The following is a 21,361-nucleotide window of genomic DNA, read 5'->3' on the forward strand; positions in this document are numbered from 1 at the left end:
TGAGAAATATGCTATTTTTTCCCAGTGTCCAGAGTGGTAATAATAGACTGTGTGCACCAGCTCTAAAATGACATCTCTGTGGGCTTTTGTTTGTTTTCAGAGGAAATCGCCCGCTGCCACAGTAGCCCTCTAAGACTTTGGTCATGGGATTCCACTTATGTTCACAGTGACCTTATTGTGCATCCAGCTGCAGCACTCCTCTCATTCCCATTGCCTAGTTTCTCTGGGGAAGTCTTGTATTATTATTATTAGTAGTAGAAGTATTGTTATTTTAACATTATAGTGAAGTTACAATATGCTAATAGGATGGTGCTAACCTTTTAATATGGAGGTAACTGCATCTAATTTATAATGAAATTCCCAGCTTGGTAATGATGGCGGAGATAATCATGTTATAATTAGGGCTGCAACTAACGATTATTTTCATAGTCGATTGTTTTCTCCATTAACCGAGTAATCGTTTGGTCCAGAAAATGTCCGATAATGATGATCAGCGTTTACACAAACCTGAGAAGGAGGATGTTCTCAAATGTCTTTTTTTGTCTCAAACCCCCCCCTAAAAGAAAAAAATGATTCTGGTTTAATGATTTCTTTGTTACATGGATCAAAGTAAACAGAAAATATTCACATTTAAGAAGCTGAAAAATCAGAAGACTTGTTTTAATTCCTTAAAAACACTCAAACCGATGAATCGATTATCGATATAGTTGAGAATTAATTTAGTAATTGATTAATAATCGATAATTTAAGGTGTCTAAGGTTACGTATTATTATCATTAAATCAGTTTTGTGTCTAAAGTCCGACTGTTTAAGCTAAACTGCATGGGGTGCATGTTTTAGCTCAGGGATGTCAAAAGTATCGGCCCTCCAGATGGTCCAAACTGGCCCCCGGGGATGAATTTGTGGAAGATCCTAATCCAATTATGATTAGGATCTAAATATGATGATGTTTTGTGCACCATGATCTGTAAGATGTAATGCACGTGTCAATGGTAAACTTGGGTATAACATTTTTTTGTCGAAATTGCACTTATTTTTCTTAAGAAATTTCAGGATGTCCTTAAAAACATGATTAAATAGTGCACAATGTGCTCTGGACTGGACATGCAAATGTTTTTGAGTCAAAGTTGAAATGAATCCCTTTTTTACCAAGCTATAACTTGGCGATTATATTGAAATAAGATGGCATTACCATAATATTGCTTCTCAATCACAAAGTTACTATCATATTGTTACAGAGTGAACGTGTCAAACGGTAATTTAACCCCTCTATTGTTTCCCCAGACTTTGTGGCTGTGAACTCCCACAATAACAACAACATCTGTTTTTATGTCCAGGAAGCACTGAACGATTACAGAGCACTTTAATAAATAGATTATAAATTGTAGTAGGTGAAGGTGAATTCTGTTTTAGGCAAATTGTAACAAACACTACAGCTGCTCTTGAACTTGAGCTGATACTGAACGTGAGCTGAAGTGACGTCACTTAGGTCTCCCGTGTTCTTCCTGGTCGTCTTGTGTGTCTGTAATTGCACCGATGGAACTGCTCTCCACCAAATAAACTCACTTTTTCATACTGAAAACAGATGCAGGACAATAACCAAGAGTCTCAAGAGTCTTTTATTTATTTATTTTGTGTGTCCCTTTTTCTTTTCTCTTTTTTTACCAGAGCCAAAACAAAAGAGGCCCGAGACTTAATTCAACATGTATTTGTCATTTATTTTTGTAGGAAAATAGCTCTTTACACATGCAAATCAAAACGTATTCATCAAAATTGCCAGGGGAGAGAGAAAGAGACCAGAATGGCACTGAAAGAAATTTACATTTTTACAAAAAGGAATACAAAAAAGGAACACAGAGTGCACGTTTGAGTCCGTTTGCACTGGTAGCACGACTGGCCTCAGTGTCACATCGAGGAAGATGTATAGGGGAAACAACACAGCCTCACTGGAGTCTTTCTTCTGAACAGAGATGTTGTTTATTACACAGACAGATGACGTGCTGAGGGTGAACACTGACATATCCCCAGTGAAGATGTCATCGGACAAAACCAGTGTTAATTCTCCATACACATTGAATCACAAGGGAATAATCATCTCTGCCAATATTGTTCCAAAGCTGTGAAGCATTTTTGTCCATTTTTGTCTCTGTATTCCTTCTCTCTCTTTTTTGAGGAACATTGCAAAACAAACCCTGTTGAATTCCTGCACTCTGTTATCACTGAAAAGCTTTAAAGAGTTCAATTTATCAGCAAAGTTTTCTTACAAATCAAAATCATTTGCCTCTCGTTGGGGGTAAACCTGAATGACTGAACATGTGTTATGTTATGTTTTTGAGACACAGCCGACCCTCATCAAAGGCCAACATTTGTGTCGTTTGTCCTTCGTGACATTTGATAACATTTGATCGACTAAGCACTGTCAACATCAATCATTTGTTATTGTCTCATACAGCGTTGCACAAAGTCCAAACCTCATGCCTGTTTCTATTTCTTTTTAAAGTATCAGAGGGATCGGAGTGAATAAATATGAATAAATTAATCCTATCTAATGAAGCATTGTCACAAAGGTCAGACCTCAGCAAATTAAAAGATATTTGGTTGCAAAAAGTAGCAATAAAAAGGTAATTTCTGTTTCTCATTAGTGAGACCAAGGTGAGACAAACTCATACTAGTGACACAGCGTAAATCTTTTTTTTAACCTGAATAGCTGCCACAATCACTTACTTTCCCCTTTACAAAAAACTGTTAAAATAGATTTGGAGATTCAGGGCCATGCATTTCCTTAAAACTCCCAACAACATTATATGTCTTACCTATTCATTCTCCACTCATGTTTCTGTCTCTTTGAATAGTTTGGAGTTCAGTTGAGAAACTCAGTCACTGCTGTGGGGAGCGGCTGAATGAAGAGCGACTGGTGAGTTACTGCCTGTATCAGAATCTTTATTATCAGACATTATCCAATTTATTATTGCCCCCTTTTGTAGAGGTGCTATATGTATGAAATGTATGATAATAAGACTTTTGCAGGCTGCATAAACTATGTTTTTGGGTTCGTTTTTGCTGCTCTCGCAATAATGCAGCACGTGACACTTCGACACACACAGGACGTCAACTCAGAGTGGAAATGACGACCGTTACCAAACCTAAAAAGCCTCACTACCCCTCTCAAAAATGTCTCGACCAGAGGAGAATGTGTTGACATATATAGACGAGTGAAAGTGCAGAGGAATTAGACGATGTATATGCCGGTGTAGATACAACAAAGCATAACATTTTCTGTTCTGCGTGTAAGTGCATAACGTGGTGTAACACCAGTTGTAAGCACAGCTTTCAGACTGACCTTCACTCACCTTCACTCGTTTGAATTGGGATTACAGTAACACATCAAATGCTAAAGGTTGATGTTGTATTTGTTTGACATTATAATCACAGCACACAGCATCACAATGGCAGTGGTTTGTTTTAAAGATGTTGCTCTGACATATCAGAGTTTAAAAATCAAGGACAGAGCATGTCAGCATGTCAGATTTGCATTTTCTCTTAGTTTGCTCTCGGGCCAAATGAATTATCATCGTCATGTCCTTCAGCCTTTGTCTCCCCACACAGGTGTTCAGCAGATCTCAGAGAACCATGTAGGAAAAGGAGTGAGACTGTTTATTAAAATACAGCCCGGAGGGTACAACATACAATTATTAAATACTTATATTCAAGAAGTCTGGCTCTTTTTTTTTCCCCCTTTCTAAATTTCATCACATTAGCCGACACATTATAAAAATAAACTTTGTCATATTTCACATTTTTTACAATTGGAAGGCAACTTAAAACACCATACAACATTGAAACATGTAGTCTTTGCCATTTTTCCTTTTTTTTTTTTTTTTTTTACAAAACACACTGAAAAAAACGAGTTTTTCTATAAAACGCAGGCTCAAACATAAAAAAAAAGACTCCATGTTGGAGTTTTGCTCTTTTGAATCCCTTTGTAAAAAGCAACAGACGTATTGTAATAGAAAAAACAAGTGGCTTTTACAAAAGGGTTGGTCTCACGTAGGCATATGTTTCCACAATTGGAGTAGCATGGCCACAGTATTCCAAAGCTACAAACAACTCGGCTTAATAGCAGCCCAGCATTAAAATCTTGGCACTGACACTTGCATTACACAAACAGTGTTTGGTCTCGTTACACTACTGAAATGGCTTTTGTACCTTTTCCGTTACAAAGTGGTGATATTTCAGCCTTGTGGATCTAACTTGTGGCACTGGGAAGACTTAATTAACACAAGGCTACTCACGAGAAAAGGAACTCTGGAACAGCTGGTTTCACTATTGTTGGATGAGTAACCATCTGATCAGTATAAGAAACCCTGTTTAAAAAGCCACTAGGGGGCAGTCAACGACAAGGCAAGTAGAGCCGCACTGAGCTGCCTTGTTTAAAAGCCAGAGATGGAAACAGAGAAGTTGAAGATATAAAAACTGCATTTTCTCAATTGCCCTTTGTAAAAATTAATGATTACTGTAAGAACAATGTTGACAAGTTAAAAAAAAATCCACCTGCTGTTCCCAGAGGTTCCTGAGTAGCAGCTGGCGTTGCACAGTTTTTTCAAAAAAAACATTCAGAAAACATAAGGAAACACTTTCAAATGCAGAGTCTCAGTAATGCGACACTGCGATCGACACGAAAATTCTGACACAGAACACGACTGACAGGTCATAGCCCTCAGGAAGGTGATGTTCTTGCTGTATTTAAAGTCCTTGCTTTAGGTGCTGCCACTGAATAATGCTTCAAGCTTTGCATTTTCATGTTGTAATGTTCTTTTATGTCATGAGAAGTCATTTATTTTTGGTTGCCAGGGCACAGTGCTGCCTTTTTCATGTCCTACAACTTACGATGCCGAGTTATTCATTGATTCAGTTTCTTTGCAGAGGAGTGGAAACAAAATTAGCTAAGCCAAATCTAGGACGAATCTGATTTGCAAGAGAAGTCAGTATCCCAATAAAAAGATGGACGGGATGACAACAGAGGTCAATAATCTGCTCGACGACGTTGGGAGACATGTAAACGACAGACTCTAGCCTAATACAGTATGTGTTGGTGTGAGGTTTCAAGTTAAAGCGATAGCCCAGACAAAACTTAATTGTCAGCTGCAACATCACTTTTTTTTTTCTATTCTTTTTTTACACACCTTTGTACCTAAACACATCTTCTCCAGCTTGCAGGATTCTTTAAGGCATAGTGGTGTTTAAATATCCAACCTAGATTGCAACAGCTCATCATCTCATCTCAAAGATATATACATATCGTTTCGACACATGTCCCTGTCTCTGGGCTTAAATCCATACGGAGGGCTTTCCCTCTCCTGATTTGCTGCTGCTGCTGTTGCTGCTGCTGCCACCTCCGCTGCTGCCTCCTTTCCCGTGCTTGACTTTATGCTTGCGCTCTTTCTGAGGCTGTGACTGCGGCTGAGGTTGGGCGTGGATGATGTTACTTTGGGGCTTGTCGTCCTGGCTGTCCCCGAGCTGCTCCTCTGCTTGGTGCTGCTGACTGTAGGCGTGGATGGCCGCCTCCAATTGCTCATGAGCTTGCTGGATCATGTCTTTGTTCAGGGCCACGCGGGCGTCCCCTCCAGTGGGAAAGTTATCCTCATTGCTACCGAACTGCTGCTGCTCCTCCTGGGCGATGTTTGCCCTGTTTTGCTTGCACGCCATTTTAGCGTTGCTAAGGTCCGTGTAGGGAATCTGCTCCGGTTTGACGACAATGTTATAGCCAGGTGGAGCTGATGGAGTGTTCCATGAGAAGGGGTAACCCACGTAATCGGCAGCACTATCTCCACCCACTCCTCCCTCAGAACCAGCCTCGGGTCCTGTCCCCCCTACAGAGCCCTCCACACCGCTGTTGTTGCTCAGCAAACCCAGCTGGTACTCGTCCTCCGGAGGTGGGCTACGCCGCCGCCTGAGGATGTCACAGATGGAACCGATCCCCAGATGTATCATCTCCCAAACATTGAGTATGAGACAGAGGACAGTGACGCCGTACATGATGCGCAGGAAGATGGTCTTCTCTGTAGGCCGCGACACAAAACAGTCAACGCTGTGAGGACAAGGCTCCCCGGAGCACACGAACACTGGCCTCACACGGAATCCATACAGCAAGTACTGTCCTGCAAGGAAGCCCGCTTCTAGCACTGTACGAGACACCAGCTGCAAAATGTAGACCCGCATCAACCCCTCGTCTCTAATCCGCTTGCGCCCGTCATGGCGGATTTTAGGTCTCGGCGTAGGTTGCAGTGGATCCCGAGGCCTTTTAGGTTCAATCTCTGGTACCTCATAGATCATGGGATCATCCTCCTGGTCGTCCTCGGCCTCCTCGATGCCTCGGTGCTGCTGTCCTCCAAAGCAGATTTTCCTTGGCTTCCTGTGTGTGTAATCCCCTCCTCGCGTTCTGACCGCGACAGATCCCCCACCTCCTTTAGCTTCATCTAATCGTGCAATCCTGTTGACAGCGTAGCCCATGTACATGAGAGAGGGCATCGCCACCAAGATGATCTGGAAGACCCAGAAGCGTACATGAGATAGAGGGGCAAAGGCATCGTAACAAACGTTCTCGCAGCCAGGTTGGCCCGAGTTGCAGACAAACTTGCTCTGTTCGTCATAGTAGATGGATTCTCCGCCGACCGCAGTGAGAACAATGCGGAAGACGATGAGCACGGTGAGCCACAGCTTCCCCACGAAGGTGGAGTGGTTGTGGATCTCCTCCAGCAGCCGCGTGAGGAAGCTCCAGCTCATGGTGTTGCTGGACAGTGGGGCAGACAGTGTCCCTCTCTCACCTGCTCACAGACTCTGGAGAAACAGAAAAGAGACACAGAGAAGGGAGAGGATAAGTGAGAGTGAAAAGGAGGAAAGTACGGTGTCACAACAAATGAAATGTGATCAAAGCAACTTTGTCTGAACATTTCCTGTCAGACTTGTATCCCTCTGGAAACACTATTAGTTCTGCAAGTTCAGTGGCAACATGTAAATGTGAAGCACTGACACAATAATTGCCTTAATTAAAAAGAGAGTCGTCTCTGAGCTCAGGCATCAGTACGTCCTTAATGTGATCTGTTGCTACGAACGGGACTAATACGCGCACAGACTGAGCTCAGTGCTGCAGAGAGGTTGCTGTCAAGTTCAAGCTTTTTAGAGAATTAGAAAAACCAAGCGGGTTGGAGAGAGGATATTGGTATAAAAAAAAAAAATACCATCAAGCAGCTCTGAGAAGGGGGAGAAATGTATAATCCGACCCGCAAATTTTGCTATCGCCAAATGCACACACTTTTTATTTCACAGCGTATCTCTATTTGAAGAAATAAATCCTCTTAGTGAAGCGTCTTCTGTGTGAGGTGCAGTTTGGAGGATTGTATTAACTTGCCTGGTTTGGAGGTAAATGGCATGTGTGTGTGTGAGAGAGAGAGCACAGAATTTAGTTTTTACCATACTCACAACAGAAAAGGGTTATGTAATAATCTGTGCCTGACATTTAAAAGTTACTCACTACAGCTTTAAACACTTGTGTCCATTGTAAAATTTGTGGTACAGTCACAAGTATCTCCTCTTCCGTCTTACTGTGTGTGTGTGTGTGCTTGTGTGACCAGTTAAGGAAGAGGGACATGTTGCCTATGTAGGTTAGGTCTGGGCTCCAGGCAGTCGTCCTTCCAAACCAGCAGAATCAGCAGGTGGCATGGCACACACTGTTGGAGCGGGGAGGCAGCAGCAGACCCACATTAACTCAAGCAGTGGAGCTGAACCCAAACACTGCCGTCCCTCGGGGGCTGCTTTGAGGGATGAGTGTGACACCTCCACAGAGCGCTTCCCATCGCCGAGCCGCAGTAACGCCAGACTGAGAGGAAAATCCAACCGTGAACGCGAGCTTAGTTTGCGGTTTAAAGTGCTTCCAAGGACACTATCCTCACCATGCAGGTCGAGAGATTAACATGAGAGACCTGGAGCTGCAGCCATTGGGGACATTTCGGGGGGGGGGAGACGAGCAACAGTTCCCAGTCCTCTGTTTTGTGTCTCCAGGAGGAGCAGAGAGGGTGGGATGTTTTTGAGCAAGCCTTGCTATGAAACATGTGTCGAGTATTGATCACTCTGACCATATAAGGAAATGCCTGGGACAGGAGTTGGATGTCGGGAATCCTTTGTGTGTGTGTGTGTAGACTACAGTGCTCACTATCACTCACTATCACTGTATGAGGTGTGAGCAGTAACTGTAGAGATCTCTGAGCTGCAGAGTCATAACAGTGTCCCAGGTCTCAGGTTTGAGTTAAGTCTGATTTTTCCTGCATTTCAGGAAAAAAAAAAAAAACACAGAAAAAGAGCAGTGTTTCTCCTTCTGTGCTGCACAGTTTTCCCTCAGCTAAAGTCTCCCTTAAGAACCAGAACCCCCATTTTGAAGCATTCAGAATTGCAGATTGGTTGAAACCTTGTTCATATTTTGCAACCAGGCTCCTATTGGACAGTACCAACTGATTTTACACTGGTGTCCACTCATGATTTAAAAAAAAAAAAAAAAAAAAAGAATGACATCATGTGCTGTTGACAAAGACCTAATACCAGCAATTCAGATGTTTACTGATGTTATAAATCAAGTGAGAAGAACGCTCATTTATTCATAGATTTCCAGCTGTATTCTTTTTACCACCAGTGGAGTTGTCCCCTAGCGGCTATTTGATATTTTAATAAAATATCTTTTACGGGAAATAAAAATCCTGTAAAAAAAAAAAAGATACGGACATTTTTTTTTCATAATAACAGAGCGGGGAAAAAAACTCCCATAAGAATAGACCCCCCAAAAAATCTTGTAAAAAAAATTAAATCGGAATAATGGACCATTAGAATAAAATCTTGGAAATACAGACCTGATTAATCTTTTAAAAACAGAGCCTTTAAAAATTATTTCAGTTGAATGCAATACTCTGTAACTGTACTTATACTTATCATAATCAAAATATTTACAGCTCCTCACTGAATATTCATGATTTATGGATTATGTATTTAATGTGCCATACATAAATGATTTCATGCAGACCACGACCACCTGTGTAATAAATGTGTCTTGTATTGCCTGCTCCATTACGTTTCCTTCATATGAAGCAGTAAACGCTTTTGAAATAGTTGACTCACTGAAGTTGAATTGACAGACAACTCATGGCAAGTTTTTTTTTTTTGGCTCTGCCCCTTTCAGGTAAAAATAATGAACGGCCATTTGGTGAAAATAAAGAAAAACTCCAGACACTGGTTCTGCTCCATGCCACTGAAGTTCACTGGGGTTTTATATATATACAGTATATATGGTAGAGGGCGACTAATGAGCTTTGAAAGGCAGTTACATTCAGGATCAATGGCTCTATAGCCGTCAGCCCAAAAGACCATGACTGTTTAATCATGGGTCATCAAAGCATCAGTCACTCTGATGCATGTGAGCACACAACATAGCTCATGGTCCTCACAGAACAGAAGAAGAGTTCCCGAGCGGTGAACTCCTCTCCACATCACGGCCTCATGCTCTGAGTCAGTCAGACAGTTACAACTGTACTCCTAATGTCACTGCAGGGACTGCCTTCCATCCCAGAGGACACACACACACACACACACACATAAGTCCACACGTACACACACACACACTCGTGTAAGTAACGCAAATGTGAATGTAAATGAGTAACACGGAGCTGACGTTAGCGGAGGTGCTCCTTCTTCTTCTTCTGTGGTGACTCAGAGCATGAGCACGCCACTGCAGCTGGAGGTGCCACAGGCTTTGGGGGGAATGTGACCCACCGAGGGACAAATGCAGGTTGTGGACGGGGCGGAATTGTAATTACAGGGAGATGCTGTAACTGCATGTGTCATCGAGGGGAATTCACAACACAGGTACAAAACAAACATACTTGGAGAAAAGAAATCAGAATTAAAGGCTCACTGTGTAAGAATGAGGCCTAAAAGACAGAGACTGCAAATTGGCACAAAATGGCGGAGTCTTCTGCTCAAACCGCTCCTTCCAAAAGAGTGTCAGGGAACTCCTTTACATGCCAGAAAGGATGCCTTTCTTCAATATTTACACGAGTAAGCTTCCGCTTCTGAGGACAATTCTGAACAAACTTGTCAGTGAAAGACAACGCTGTGCAAAACTACAAAAAACAAACCGTTATTTAAATTCTATTTTAAAGAAATTACACACTTTATTATTAAAGTGGACCTAGACGTTCCAATTAACACAGTTTTTTAGTGTGTATCTGCATCATTACCTTGTTTAAGAAGCCCTGAAGGTTCTTAACAAACAGTTCAGCCATTGCTGAGAAGGCTGTGTTTTATTGTAATCTCGGGCTCAGCGAGATCTCTGAAAAAACCCGGTCTGGTTACGTAAACAGCAGTTCTCCTGAACAGCAGATCCTCCTGCTCCGGGCACTAGTCCGGGTACATCCGGTTGCGTACATTGAACCACAGAAGAAGAATAACGTCCGTTGTGGAGGTTTTTCACGAGCGACAGTGTCTTCTGACTCTGGGTCTGACTCCGGGTCAAAGTCATAAAAGGGACTGTGGTGGGGAGTCGTGAAGAAGCTATTTTTAAACATTGTTAAAACAATGTTTTGATAATGAGGAGCAGTGCATCCACCATTCCAGAGGGGGGAGCTGTGCTTCTGAGAGCTGGTGTGTTGATTATGTCACTTCTGGGTATTGGCCAATCACAAGACAGTTGGGAAGGCTCTACACTGGCTGGCCAATCACAACACACTCTGTCTTCTGGGTGTGAGAGTTCAGTCTGAAATATCGCGGTTGAGCACAGCGTCAGAAAAGACAGATTTCTATCAGCTCGTTCACAGCAACGAGGAGGTTTTTGACCATAAAAACAAGTTAATGTCTGTAAGTAAACCTCCATAACTCACATATATGTGCGACAGGACCACTCTATGTGAGCTTTAAATGTAGATGTGTACTATATATGTCAGTTTGTAGCATTTTTTTTTCAGCTACAATTTATGTTGTACTATGATGCATGCTCCGCCCTTGTCTCCGCCCTTGTCTCCTCCTCCTGCATGCAATCACCTCACCTGCGTCAGGAGCACACCTGCTCTCAATCTCCTCGTTATGCTCTGGGTCTGCAGTCACTCATCACCATGGTCGGTTACAGTAGCAGGTAACGTCATGGTCCCCCTGAGCTACTCATTGTTTGTGTTTTTATCGTCCGTGTACTAACTCCTGTGTCTTCTTGTGCTCAGCTCTGACGCTCATCCCCACCGTCACCCACATCCTGCTGCACTATTCTTTTGTTCATCGTTTGGTAATAATCCGTCGGCTACGCCTCCTCTCCTGCCTGCTCTCAGGTCTGAACCGACTCGTCACACACTGGGCTATAACAAGGTACAACTACAAGACTAATGTAAATTGTATGTAGGGTAGTATGAGCAAATACAGTGTCCAGTACCATCCGAGAAAATACTGAGCTCTCAAAGTAAGGCTTTTCACAGGAGGCAGATTAATTCCTCATCTCATCATCCTCCTCTTCCTCAAATATACCTCACACCCTGGTATAGTGAATTTGGATTAAGATGGAGCAAGAGATAAAGTGACTCTAATTAGGAAGCCACGAATGGCAGGGGCCAAAACGGTAATTTTTGAGGGGGTTTACGTGCATAAAAACTCTTGAAAATGTGATATTGGCATAGTTCCCAGACCTGTGCGTTGCTCAAGGGCTCTACAGCGGCCCCCTGAGGTGAAAACGAAGCAAAATTGAGTTCCACCAAATTTCCCCGAAACTTGGTGGGAAGATGTTATAGACCAAGACGAACAAAAAAGTTGACTGTAACCATGGCCTCAATTCAACAGAAATTCAGCCATTTTGAATTTTGCCGTCCATTTTGGCGATTTGCACCCTTGGTTTTGTGGCTACAAAAGTGAGGTCAGGGAATTGCTGCACTCCCCAACTTGCGTGGGGATGTGAGGGCCCTATCATGACTGTGTGCAGTCCGAGTTGTTATTAATATTATTTCATTTCATTTTCTACACACTGATCAAAATTCCTCAGCTCCACTTGAATCACATACAGCACAAACAGCATTTATGATTTAATTTAATTTAAGTACCACCAGAGGAAGCTATGTACCACTGGTTGTACACGTACCACAGTTTGGAAAGGAAAATCCTCTGTTACTTCCTTTGACTACATAATCTATGTAATATGTAAGCTTTGATTGCATAAACAAACATACTTGCACACGCACTAATGCAGCCACAATATTAATAGTCCAGAGGCAGTCTTACTGTAAAGTAAACTAATGAGTGTATGCAAGGCTAACATATTTATTAGCCTTTAATCAGCTGAAGCAAAAAAAACATACATTTATGGACATGAAACATATCACACTGCTGTCAAATTACTGTATGTAATGCCAATAAATAAAAAAAATGAATTGCTTTTTCCCCCCTGAGTTACTTTTATCGCTATTTTGTTTCTGCTGATCTGAGCGTAGCATTGATTCAAACCCAGTAAATCTGTACAGACGCAGTAGCCACTACACAGTCTGCATGTCAGTAAAGGCTCTAAGTAAATAATAGTTCACTCTGCTTTTACCATCATGATAATTATCTGTTAGATATCTTTTAGTTTGTTTTTTTGTTAGTGTTAGTAAATCATCTTAAGGTAAATCCAATCTCCCGACGCTGCTGTTCTTGTGTTCTTCTCTCATTCTCACACCCTCGCATGGTTGTGATTACTCTCAGTGCAGTCTTTTCACCGAGCAACGCGGCTTTTGCTGCCGTTTCATCAGAAATGCACTCAGCTTCTCCGCCTCGCGTGATGAATGAATGTTACATGAAGTAGCACGATGGACGCAGCAGGGTAAAGATTTGATCATGATACTGTATATGTGCTCTCATACATTTTTCATCAGCTACATGCATTTTTAAAAAATATCAGTGATATACCCATGTTTATTTATGAAACAATATTAGGTGAGCAACTTTTTATTATACTGTTTTAATGGGGAAATGGATGGTTGTTGAAAATAGAGGCATATCATTTATAACTTTAATTTACTTAGTAAAATAGTATTGTTGTTGTTGTGTTGTTATTGTTATTGATAACAACAACAATAATAATAATAATACTTTAATTAAATTCAATGAATTTTAATTAATTTAATTAAAGTATAATGATTTGAGTATACTTGTACTGTGTAGAGAACTAAGCTGATAAAGGACAGAAAGCTGAGTAGATTGTTCATCAGAAGTTGAAAATGTAACTTCAGGCTTGTGCATCTGCAGTCACAGATGATATGAGGCTAACAAGAGCGAAACGGAAGGTGAAGTCGGAAAGAGCATTAAAGCCTCCAACTGAAAGAACGGAGAGAGGTTAATTTTGCTGCTTTCTTTAAATATATGGAACAAGTGAAGGAGTACTATTTTAATTAGTTTTTTTTTATTAAAGAACTAAACCATTAATTGCAGAATATCTGGACCTGGCAGTTGTTAAAGTGCTCCTGCAGAGTTTGGTGTGCATGTGTGCGAGTACATTTGAATTTCTGGCTTTATATTAAAGACTAAGCAACATCGAGAACAATTAATTGGGATAAGACTGAAATTCAGGCACAATGTAGGTCTAGGTGCCACACAGTGCTCACACTCTTTTAACCCTTAATGCTCATGTGGCAACAGATGAAATTCCACAAATTTAATCCAGTTTATTTTTTTCAAATCATGTAATCAGATGTGCTGATTAAAATATATAAGACACTCTATATGCACTTTCATATAGCCTCTTTATATATAGTATGTATTAACATAGTCATGGGGAAAAAAAGCAGCCTAAATGCTCTGTGTTCTAAGAGTAAAACTAAGAATAAGAAATGACATAAATGAGCCCATTGCCGACAAGTGAGGCAGCCAGACTGTTTTGTTTATGTTAATTTCATTGATTAAAGGTCCAGTCAACAGAACTCCACAATACAATGATGATGTATGGCTGGGATCACTCGGCAGGTTCTGTAGAAGAGCCCGTGTTCTCCTGACTGTCGAGATTGTAGATTGTTCGAGGGTCACTGCCTTCAACATGTTCCCGCACAGATCAAACTAATGTGCTCACACAGTAGCTGCTAAGATATCTGTCCACAATAACCAACCCGGATCATCATCATTGTCGTCATGAGTGAGTTCAACCGCGGCTGCTTTGATGCTGATGAACCACAGACTTTGTCACGACAAAGGTCACAGCTTTCGCTCAGGGAACCACAACAGCGATGCAGCAGAGTAGCGACTGTCAGCACATGCTCGGCTCAAAAAGAACAAGGGGGATTCTTATTTTGTGGTTTCCCTTCTCCTGCTCAGAAGGGATGGATAAGCTCCTTTATTAAGCACTCACAAAAAAAAAAATATATATAAATATATATAAATGGATTTCTGATTTTTCTGATTTTCCTGAGCTGCAACTTCCACTGAAGTGATTAAAACATGCCAAGAGTGACTTAGTCTAAGGTTATCAGAGTTATTCATCACATTAATTGCACAGACTTAATCTCTGCCAGTTTGTATGGTACATGTGTTTACACAGACGCACACAGACATGCACATGTAACACAAATAAAGTATAAATTCCAAAGTGTTGAGTTGACATTGTGCCCCAGTTTGGGCCTCTGAGGCATACGAAATTACAGTAGGCATAAAGGAATTCATATCAGGTGATCTTAATGGGTAAAAATAGCAACTAAGCTCTTTTGTCATGGGTTAAACGCAAAGCCTGGTTTTTGTTGGTAATTGTGGAGCTGAGGAGGTCTTCGCCAGGATGAATTAATGAGCTGCTCTTCCTCTTCTGCATCTTGCAGGAGGGTGGTGAAGTGTTTGTGTTCGTGAGAAACACAAAATTCCCTCATTAACAATGTCCAAAGGGAAAAAAAAACGGTTCCATATGTCACAGGAAGAATCTCTGCGGCAGAGGCAGCCTCTTTTTGTGTGTACTCGTATACATCTATAACTTATCAAATCAGGACCAGGCGAGACTTTTAATGTCCAGATTGTCCTTTTTCAACTTTCCAAATGTCGACGAATACAAAAATCAAGTCAGCACAAAAGCTCCAAAGTAACCGATGAAGCGTCATACTCACTCGTCTACTCCTCCTCTGCCAGATGCCAGCTCCTGTGTCCTCTGTCTCTCAACCTGAGGGCCCTCATCTGTGATTCTTTGCCTCACTTACCCTCCTTTACATTCCCGTTAACCTCAGCTGACATCCCCCCAAAAAAAAAACCCTCCGTCACAACAACAACAACAAAAAGTGAAAACAAAGCACGCACCTCCGCAGCCGACCTCTCATGAAGAGACTCAGTGTGTGTGCTTAACCAAGTGCGAGCTCTTCCTGAAAGCCAGAGGAATGAGGGAGGCAGAACATCTTGCCTCTCTCTCTCTCTCTCTCTCTCTTTGGTACTCAATGGTCCTCACTTACCCCCTCATCCTCTCCAAACTGGGTCATGGTTGGGGGCGGCGGGGGGGGGGGGGGGTGTTTGTCTGTGTGGTGATGATGAGAATGAATGAGCAGGAGGTGGTGGTGATGGTGGTGGGGTTTTAACGACCCTCAGAGTGAGGGAGAAGGGAGGGGAGGTCTGGGATTGAAAGACAGTAAGAGGATGGAAGTCGAAGTGCGTGGTTTTTCGGAGGGAAATGATTCACATGCCTCTGAGTTTCTGAAACCTCTGTCCATCAGTGAGGAGCTGGCTTTTAGGAAATGGTGAGGGGAGCAATTAGAAAGCCGGTGTTTGAGTTTTACAACCCGAATAATGTATTTTAGACAAATGAATGTGGCCTACCGAGCTGAGACCTTGCGTGACCTTTTCTATCTTCTACAAATACAGATACAGTCATTACTGTACTAACGTACACAATTCACGCTTGTGAATTTTATGTTTATTTAATTTGTATTTCTAGCAACTTTTACTTTTACTCTACTACATTTGCCCCTAACTATCTTTGTTACTCGCTAAGACCAAATAAAATCAAAAGAAGAAGAGTTGGTAATGGTGTGTATTTATATTAGGGATGGGAATTGGTAAATAGTCAGTATTGGTATCGGCCCGATAAAATCACTGTATCGGATATTGGACAGAGAAAAAAGTAAAATCCTATACAACTCAAAAATCGTGCGTCACTATGTCTGGCTGTAAAAATTAAAATAGAAATCAGCAAACACATTTTAGCTGAGTCATGATTGGGCTGTTTATTTCTTCTTTTTTGATAGAACAATATTTGTTACACAGTTGGAGAATGATGTCTTATAAATCTGGCTTTATACTTTAAATGTGTTAACAGCTTCATACGTTCATAAATGTTCATAAGTGATTGTATTGGAATAATATCGGTATATACTCGACTTTTTGATATTGGACAATTTTTTTTCCCTAATTTACTAGTTTTACCATTCACACACTGCAACATGGGGTTCAGTGCCTTGCTCATGGACACACATAGATAGGAGTTGAACCCACAACCTTCCAATTGAAAGACAACTCACCCTATCACTGAGCTACCATGGATCAATCCCAACTCCTCACTTTTTTACTTCTAAAACTTAAATACATTTTATATAAGTAACTTACTTTTGATACTTAATTACAGTAAAATGTCATATACATATACGACCTTTACTTGAGTAATATCATTTTAAAAAAGTGACTTTAACTTCCTCCAAAGTCATTTTGTTGTACTTTCAGTCAAGTATCTCTTTTAGGTGCTTCATACTAAATGCTTCTGGCTGAGTAGAGACGTGTAAAAGTATGATTGGTCGGCAAAAAGGAAACGTGTTTGTATAACAAAGTCTCAGTGGAAACAAACACCTCATAAAAAAGTGTCTGAGCTCCATAAAATGGGAATTAAATGGGAGGAATTATTGCTGCCACCTTATTAGACCGGTGTGTGTGAGCGCTTACAAATGAATAACATTCAGTTCACTGTGATTTCATCAATGACAATAATCCCGTTTATGGGATTGTTTGATATGACGTTGTGTGCAGAGGTTTGTCGTCATTAGGGGTTAAATCTATAAATGACCAGCAAATATCACAGACTAGTGCTGGATATAACTCCTAATCAAATTCGTCTCACATACTTCAAAGTCAAAATTGTTGTTTTTGTTAAAAATGAAGTAGTGAAATGATTATATTTTCTCATCCTGGCAGTAACCTTGAATAATTTGACAGTTTCAATTTCAGATTGACTGTTTATGGACGTCTCGATGTAAAGATGACAGTTTATGATTACTTAAACGTATCACAGAAAAACAAAATAGTCTACTGGTGGTAAAAACTGATATGATGAGTTTAAGCACTAAGCTGCAATTACTGACAGTCATTCAGACCTAAGGCTCTTTTATAAGTGTTTTGACAGCAGATTAAGAAGTTACAGTATGTGATGCCAAAACTCTCTAACTTGTGAGAAATAAACACAAACTCATTTTGAAAGTGAGTTTGTTTTTCCATCTTTGCAGAGTCAGCCGGCCGGAGTTTAGGTGATTGATTACTTTTAAAACAACTCACCCCTTACTGTCACTTCCTGTTGCTTGTGCGTCTCAGCGTTGGAGACTGCAGATAAAGAGAAGCATTTTCAGGAACTCTTCTCTTCACTTACCGAGTGTATAAATCGTAGGCCTAAAATTGTGGTTGGTGGTGAAAGAGCTCCAGAAAGACCAAATACATCATCTTAAAGGTCCAGTATGTAACATTTAGCATGGTTTATTGGCAGAAATGACACATGTACATGTCATGCTTTAAGGATGCTGCTATCTTGTGCTGCCATGTTTTTACGGCGACCCAAAAGGACATTTGAAGTTTTTTGAGCTACCGTAAGATCGGCTCCACCCACAAAAACCCACACCTAAACCAACAAAGAAGAAAGAGGACTAACTGTTTCTACAAAGCCACAGGTTTACCGCTCTCATTCCTCAGAATTCGGTAAAACTGCCTTTACCTTCTTTGCTTCTATTCTATGAATGAGCTGCAAAACATCATTTTCACTACAGACGCTGGCTTCTTTGAACACCTTCAAAGGCGTTTCATGACCGTCATGAAAGAAACTTGTTGTTTTACATGGTTTCGGATTAAGGACCTTTTCAGTCAAGTCAAGTCAACTTTTTCACTTCTTGAACACATTTAAAAACAACCGCGGTTGACCGAAGTGCTTTACACAAAATCAGTAGAAACATAAAGTAAAATGGTAACTTTAATAATAAAATGGTGAAAATCTAGACAGAAGTATCCAGGTTGACGATGCTTATCTGCTGAAGTGAAGGCCGAGGAGGAGAGGTGGCTCTTTAAAGGTGATTTAAAATGTTCAATGTTACTCTCCTTTAACTACTTCCCTTTAGTTTTCATATTCTGTTGTGAGTTTGAAATTGAAATAGTCTCGTCTCTGTAACTATTTGTACTATTTGTGCTGCTCTCTTGACCAGGACTCCCTGGAAGAAGCGATCAATGGGAACCTTCCTGGCTAGGTAAAGGATAAATAAAATAAATGATGTATTTGCATTCTGCAGTATCACCAGCAGATGAATCATTCATTCATATTCCACGGCTTTAATTTAAGATTAGCTGTTCTGGCAAATGTTTTTTGAATAGCCATTTGTGCAGCCTGCTAATAATCACGATGTGGTTTTTTTTTGTCTCCACTCCAGCATTGAAAAGATTAAAAGTTCCTATCCGCTGCCTGTGGCGCCTTCATGAAATGATGTCCTGGCTTCCTTACAGACACGACGAGCTTTACAGAGACAGGCGTTAATGATGCAGAGGCTGTCGATCGACTCTGAACGATGTGAAGTAGGGAAGACAAATTGCAGCCTGGTGGCCGCTGAAAAGTTCCCAGATTGTAGTAAGTCAGAGAGGCCATTTGTCACGGCTCAATATCATCATGGCTGGATTATTGCAACAGCCCTTTTTACCTGCTTGTGCCCAAAATCTATTGATCGACTTCAAACTATCCAAGGGTCAGCTGCTCTAAGAAACATGATCACATCACTGCTGTTTTGAGTCTTGTACACGCAAAATGTTTCCGAACAGATTTTATGGTCTTACTGATTACTTTTAACATTTGACATCTATTATGTCGAAAATCTATGTTAAAAACTAAAGGAGAGGATCTGGAATGATTTGATTGATCTGAGCAGCTGATTCTGAATCTTTTAAATGACATATACTCTTAATGAATCATCCTTTTTTGAACGTTTCCTGATTTTACTTGAACTTTAATTATCTTTGACCTGTCTATAAATGTTGGGTTTTAATTCAGATGACTGTGTTACAATCGCTGACCAGTGAAGCGCTTTGTCATCTGGATTTTGAAAAGTGTTCTCTATATAAGATTTAGATTTTGATCAGCAATATAATAGATAAATGAAAAAGAAAAAACATTGGATTAGGGCCGAGCAAGTAACGGAAACTTGTGTTTCGATTACGATTATTTTTACGTTTATGGCGCCAAACGATTACAAAAATGAAATAATCGAAAACAAAACACTTTTAATGTTGTAATGGTTGTGGGCATTCAGTGAAATCCATTTAACACGCAGTGTGAGTAAAGATATATACAATATACAATCATTTATAGTAATTTTATTTTTATTCAAGAGGTTCCTTCAAAATGTAATGTTTAAATGTTTAAAGCCACTTTTTTTTCGAGTCAATGAGTAATCGTGATTTCAATTGTCACCCAAATAATCCTGATTATTATTATGATTTTTCCATAATCCAGCAGCCCTAATTGGAGTTTTAGCTATTTGGATTTGAGTAGAGAAATGCTTTGCTGCATAAATCTGATGTCAGTATTACTACAAGAGTAGGATGTAGTTCAGCAGATATTTTGTATAAATATCCTATGTATTACGATGCATGTAGTCATGGGTATTAGTCATTAACTGTGTCACTGCTTGTCATATGAATGCAACATGAATCACACTCACAGATCATGGACAGAGGAGATTTGATGGAGTTGCTTAACTCGAACATAATCCTTCAGCCTGTTTTGTAAAAGCCAACATAATTTGGCTCATTTGACAAAAATCATCCACGCAAACATGAACGTATTAGGAGAAGACTTGAGTGACGCGTGTGTAAGTCGTTTTCTTGTTGGTGTTGTTCATAATAATATGGCGACAGGAGACAGCAGTGTCTCTATTTCTGAGCTGCAGATGAGTGTGGAATTAGATTTGTGTCAATATTTTCAAACACTTTTCACCAGCAAGCACTTTTTAAGAAGGAAATAAAATATCCATTTAATCTTCACCTGTTCTTTGCGCGCAGTGGTTTTTTATTTGTGGGCGGGGCTTGGGAAGCTGCCTGCTGATTGGCTACTGAATTTTGGAGCGATAGCTCAATGGACTGGTTGTTTGTTTCTAACTCAGAAGCCAATCGGCAGGCAGCTTCCTAAGGCCTGCCAGCAAACAAAAAAAACCATGGCGCAAAGAAGAAGTGAGGGAGCACAAAGAACAAGTGAGGGAGCGTAAAGAAGAAGTGAGGGAGCGCAAAAAAGAACTGAGGGAGTGCAAAGAAGAAGTGAGGGAGCACAAAGAACAAGTGAGGGAGCACAGAGAAGAAGTGAGGGTGCGCAAAGAACAAGTGAGGGTGCGCAAAGAACAAGTGAGGGAGTGCAAAGAACAAGTGAGGGAGCGCAAAGAACAAGTGAGGGAGTGCAAAGATGAAGTGAGGGAGCACAAAGAACAAGTGTGGGAGCGCAAAGAACAAGTGAGGGAGCGCAAAGAACAAGTGAGGGAGCGCAAAGAACAAGTGAGGGAGCGCAAAGAACAAGTGTGGGAGCGCAAAGAACAAGTGAGGGAGCGCAAAGAACAAGTGAGGGAGCGCAAAGAACAAGTGAGGGAGCGCAAAGAACAAGTGACGGTGCGCAAAAAAGAAGTGAGGGAGCGCAAAGAACAAGTGAGGGTGCGCAAAGAACAAGTGAGGGAGTGCAAAGAACAAATCAGGGAGCGCAAAGAACAAATCAGGGAGTGCAAAGATGAAGTGAGGGAGCACAAAGAACAAGTGTGGGAGCGCAAAGAACAAGTGAGGGAGCGCAAAGAACAAGTGAGGGAGCGCAAAGAACAAGTGAGGGAGCGCAAAGAACAAGTGAGGGAGCGCAAAGAACAAGTGTGGGAGCGCAAAGAACAAGTGAGGGAGCACAAAGAACAAGTGTGGGAGCGCAAAGAACAAGTGAGGGAGCACAAAGAACAAGTGAGGGAGCGCAAAGATGAAGTGAGGGAGCGCAAAGAACAAGTAAGGGAGCGCAAAGAACAAGTGACGGTGCGCAAAAAAGAAGTGAAGGAGCGCAAAGAACAAGTGAGGGAGTGCACACTGACTTTAGCTCATT

General features: G+C 41.0%; 1 protein-coding gene across 1 annotated transcript; it reads right to left on the bottom strand.

Annotated features, from left to right (window-relative positions):
* Positions 1-5,328: 5,328 nt before the first annotated feature.
* gjc1 (gap junction protein gamma 1) lies at positions 5,329-6,783 on the bottom strand (the record flags this gene model as incomplete). Its single annotated transcript, XM_083896103.1, has 1 exon — positions 5,329-6,783. One exon carries the CDS (start codon positions 6,781-6,783, stop codon positions 5,329-5,331), a length of 1,455 nt encoding a protein of 484 aa, XP_083752229.1.
* Positions 6,784-21,361: the final 14,578 nt, after the last annotated feature.

Source organism: Microchirus variegatus, assembly GCF_963457635.1.
Source record: "Microchirus variegatus genome assembly, chromosome: 10".
NCBI classification, from domain to species: domain Eukaryota; kingdom Metazoa; phylum Chordata; class Actinopteri; order Pleuronectiformes; family Soleidae; genus Microchirus; species Microchirus variegatus.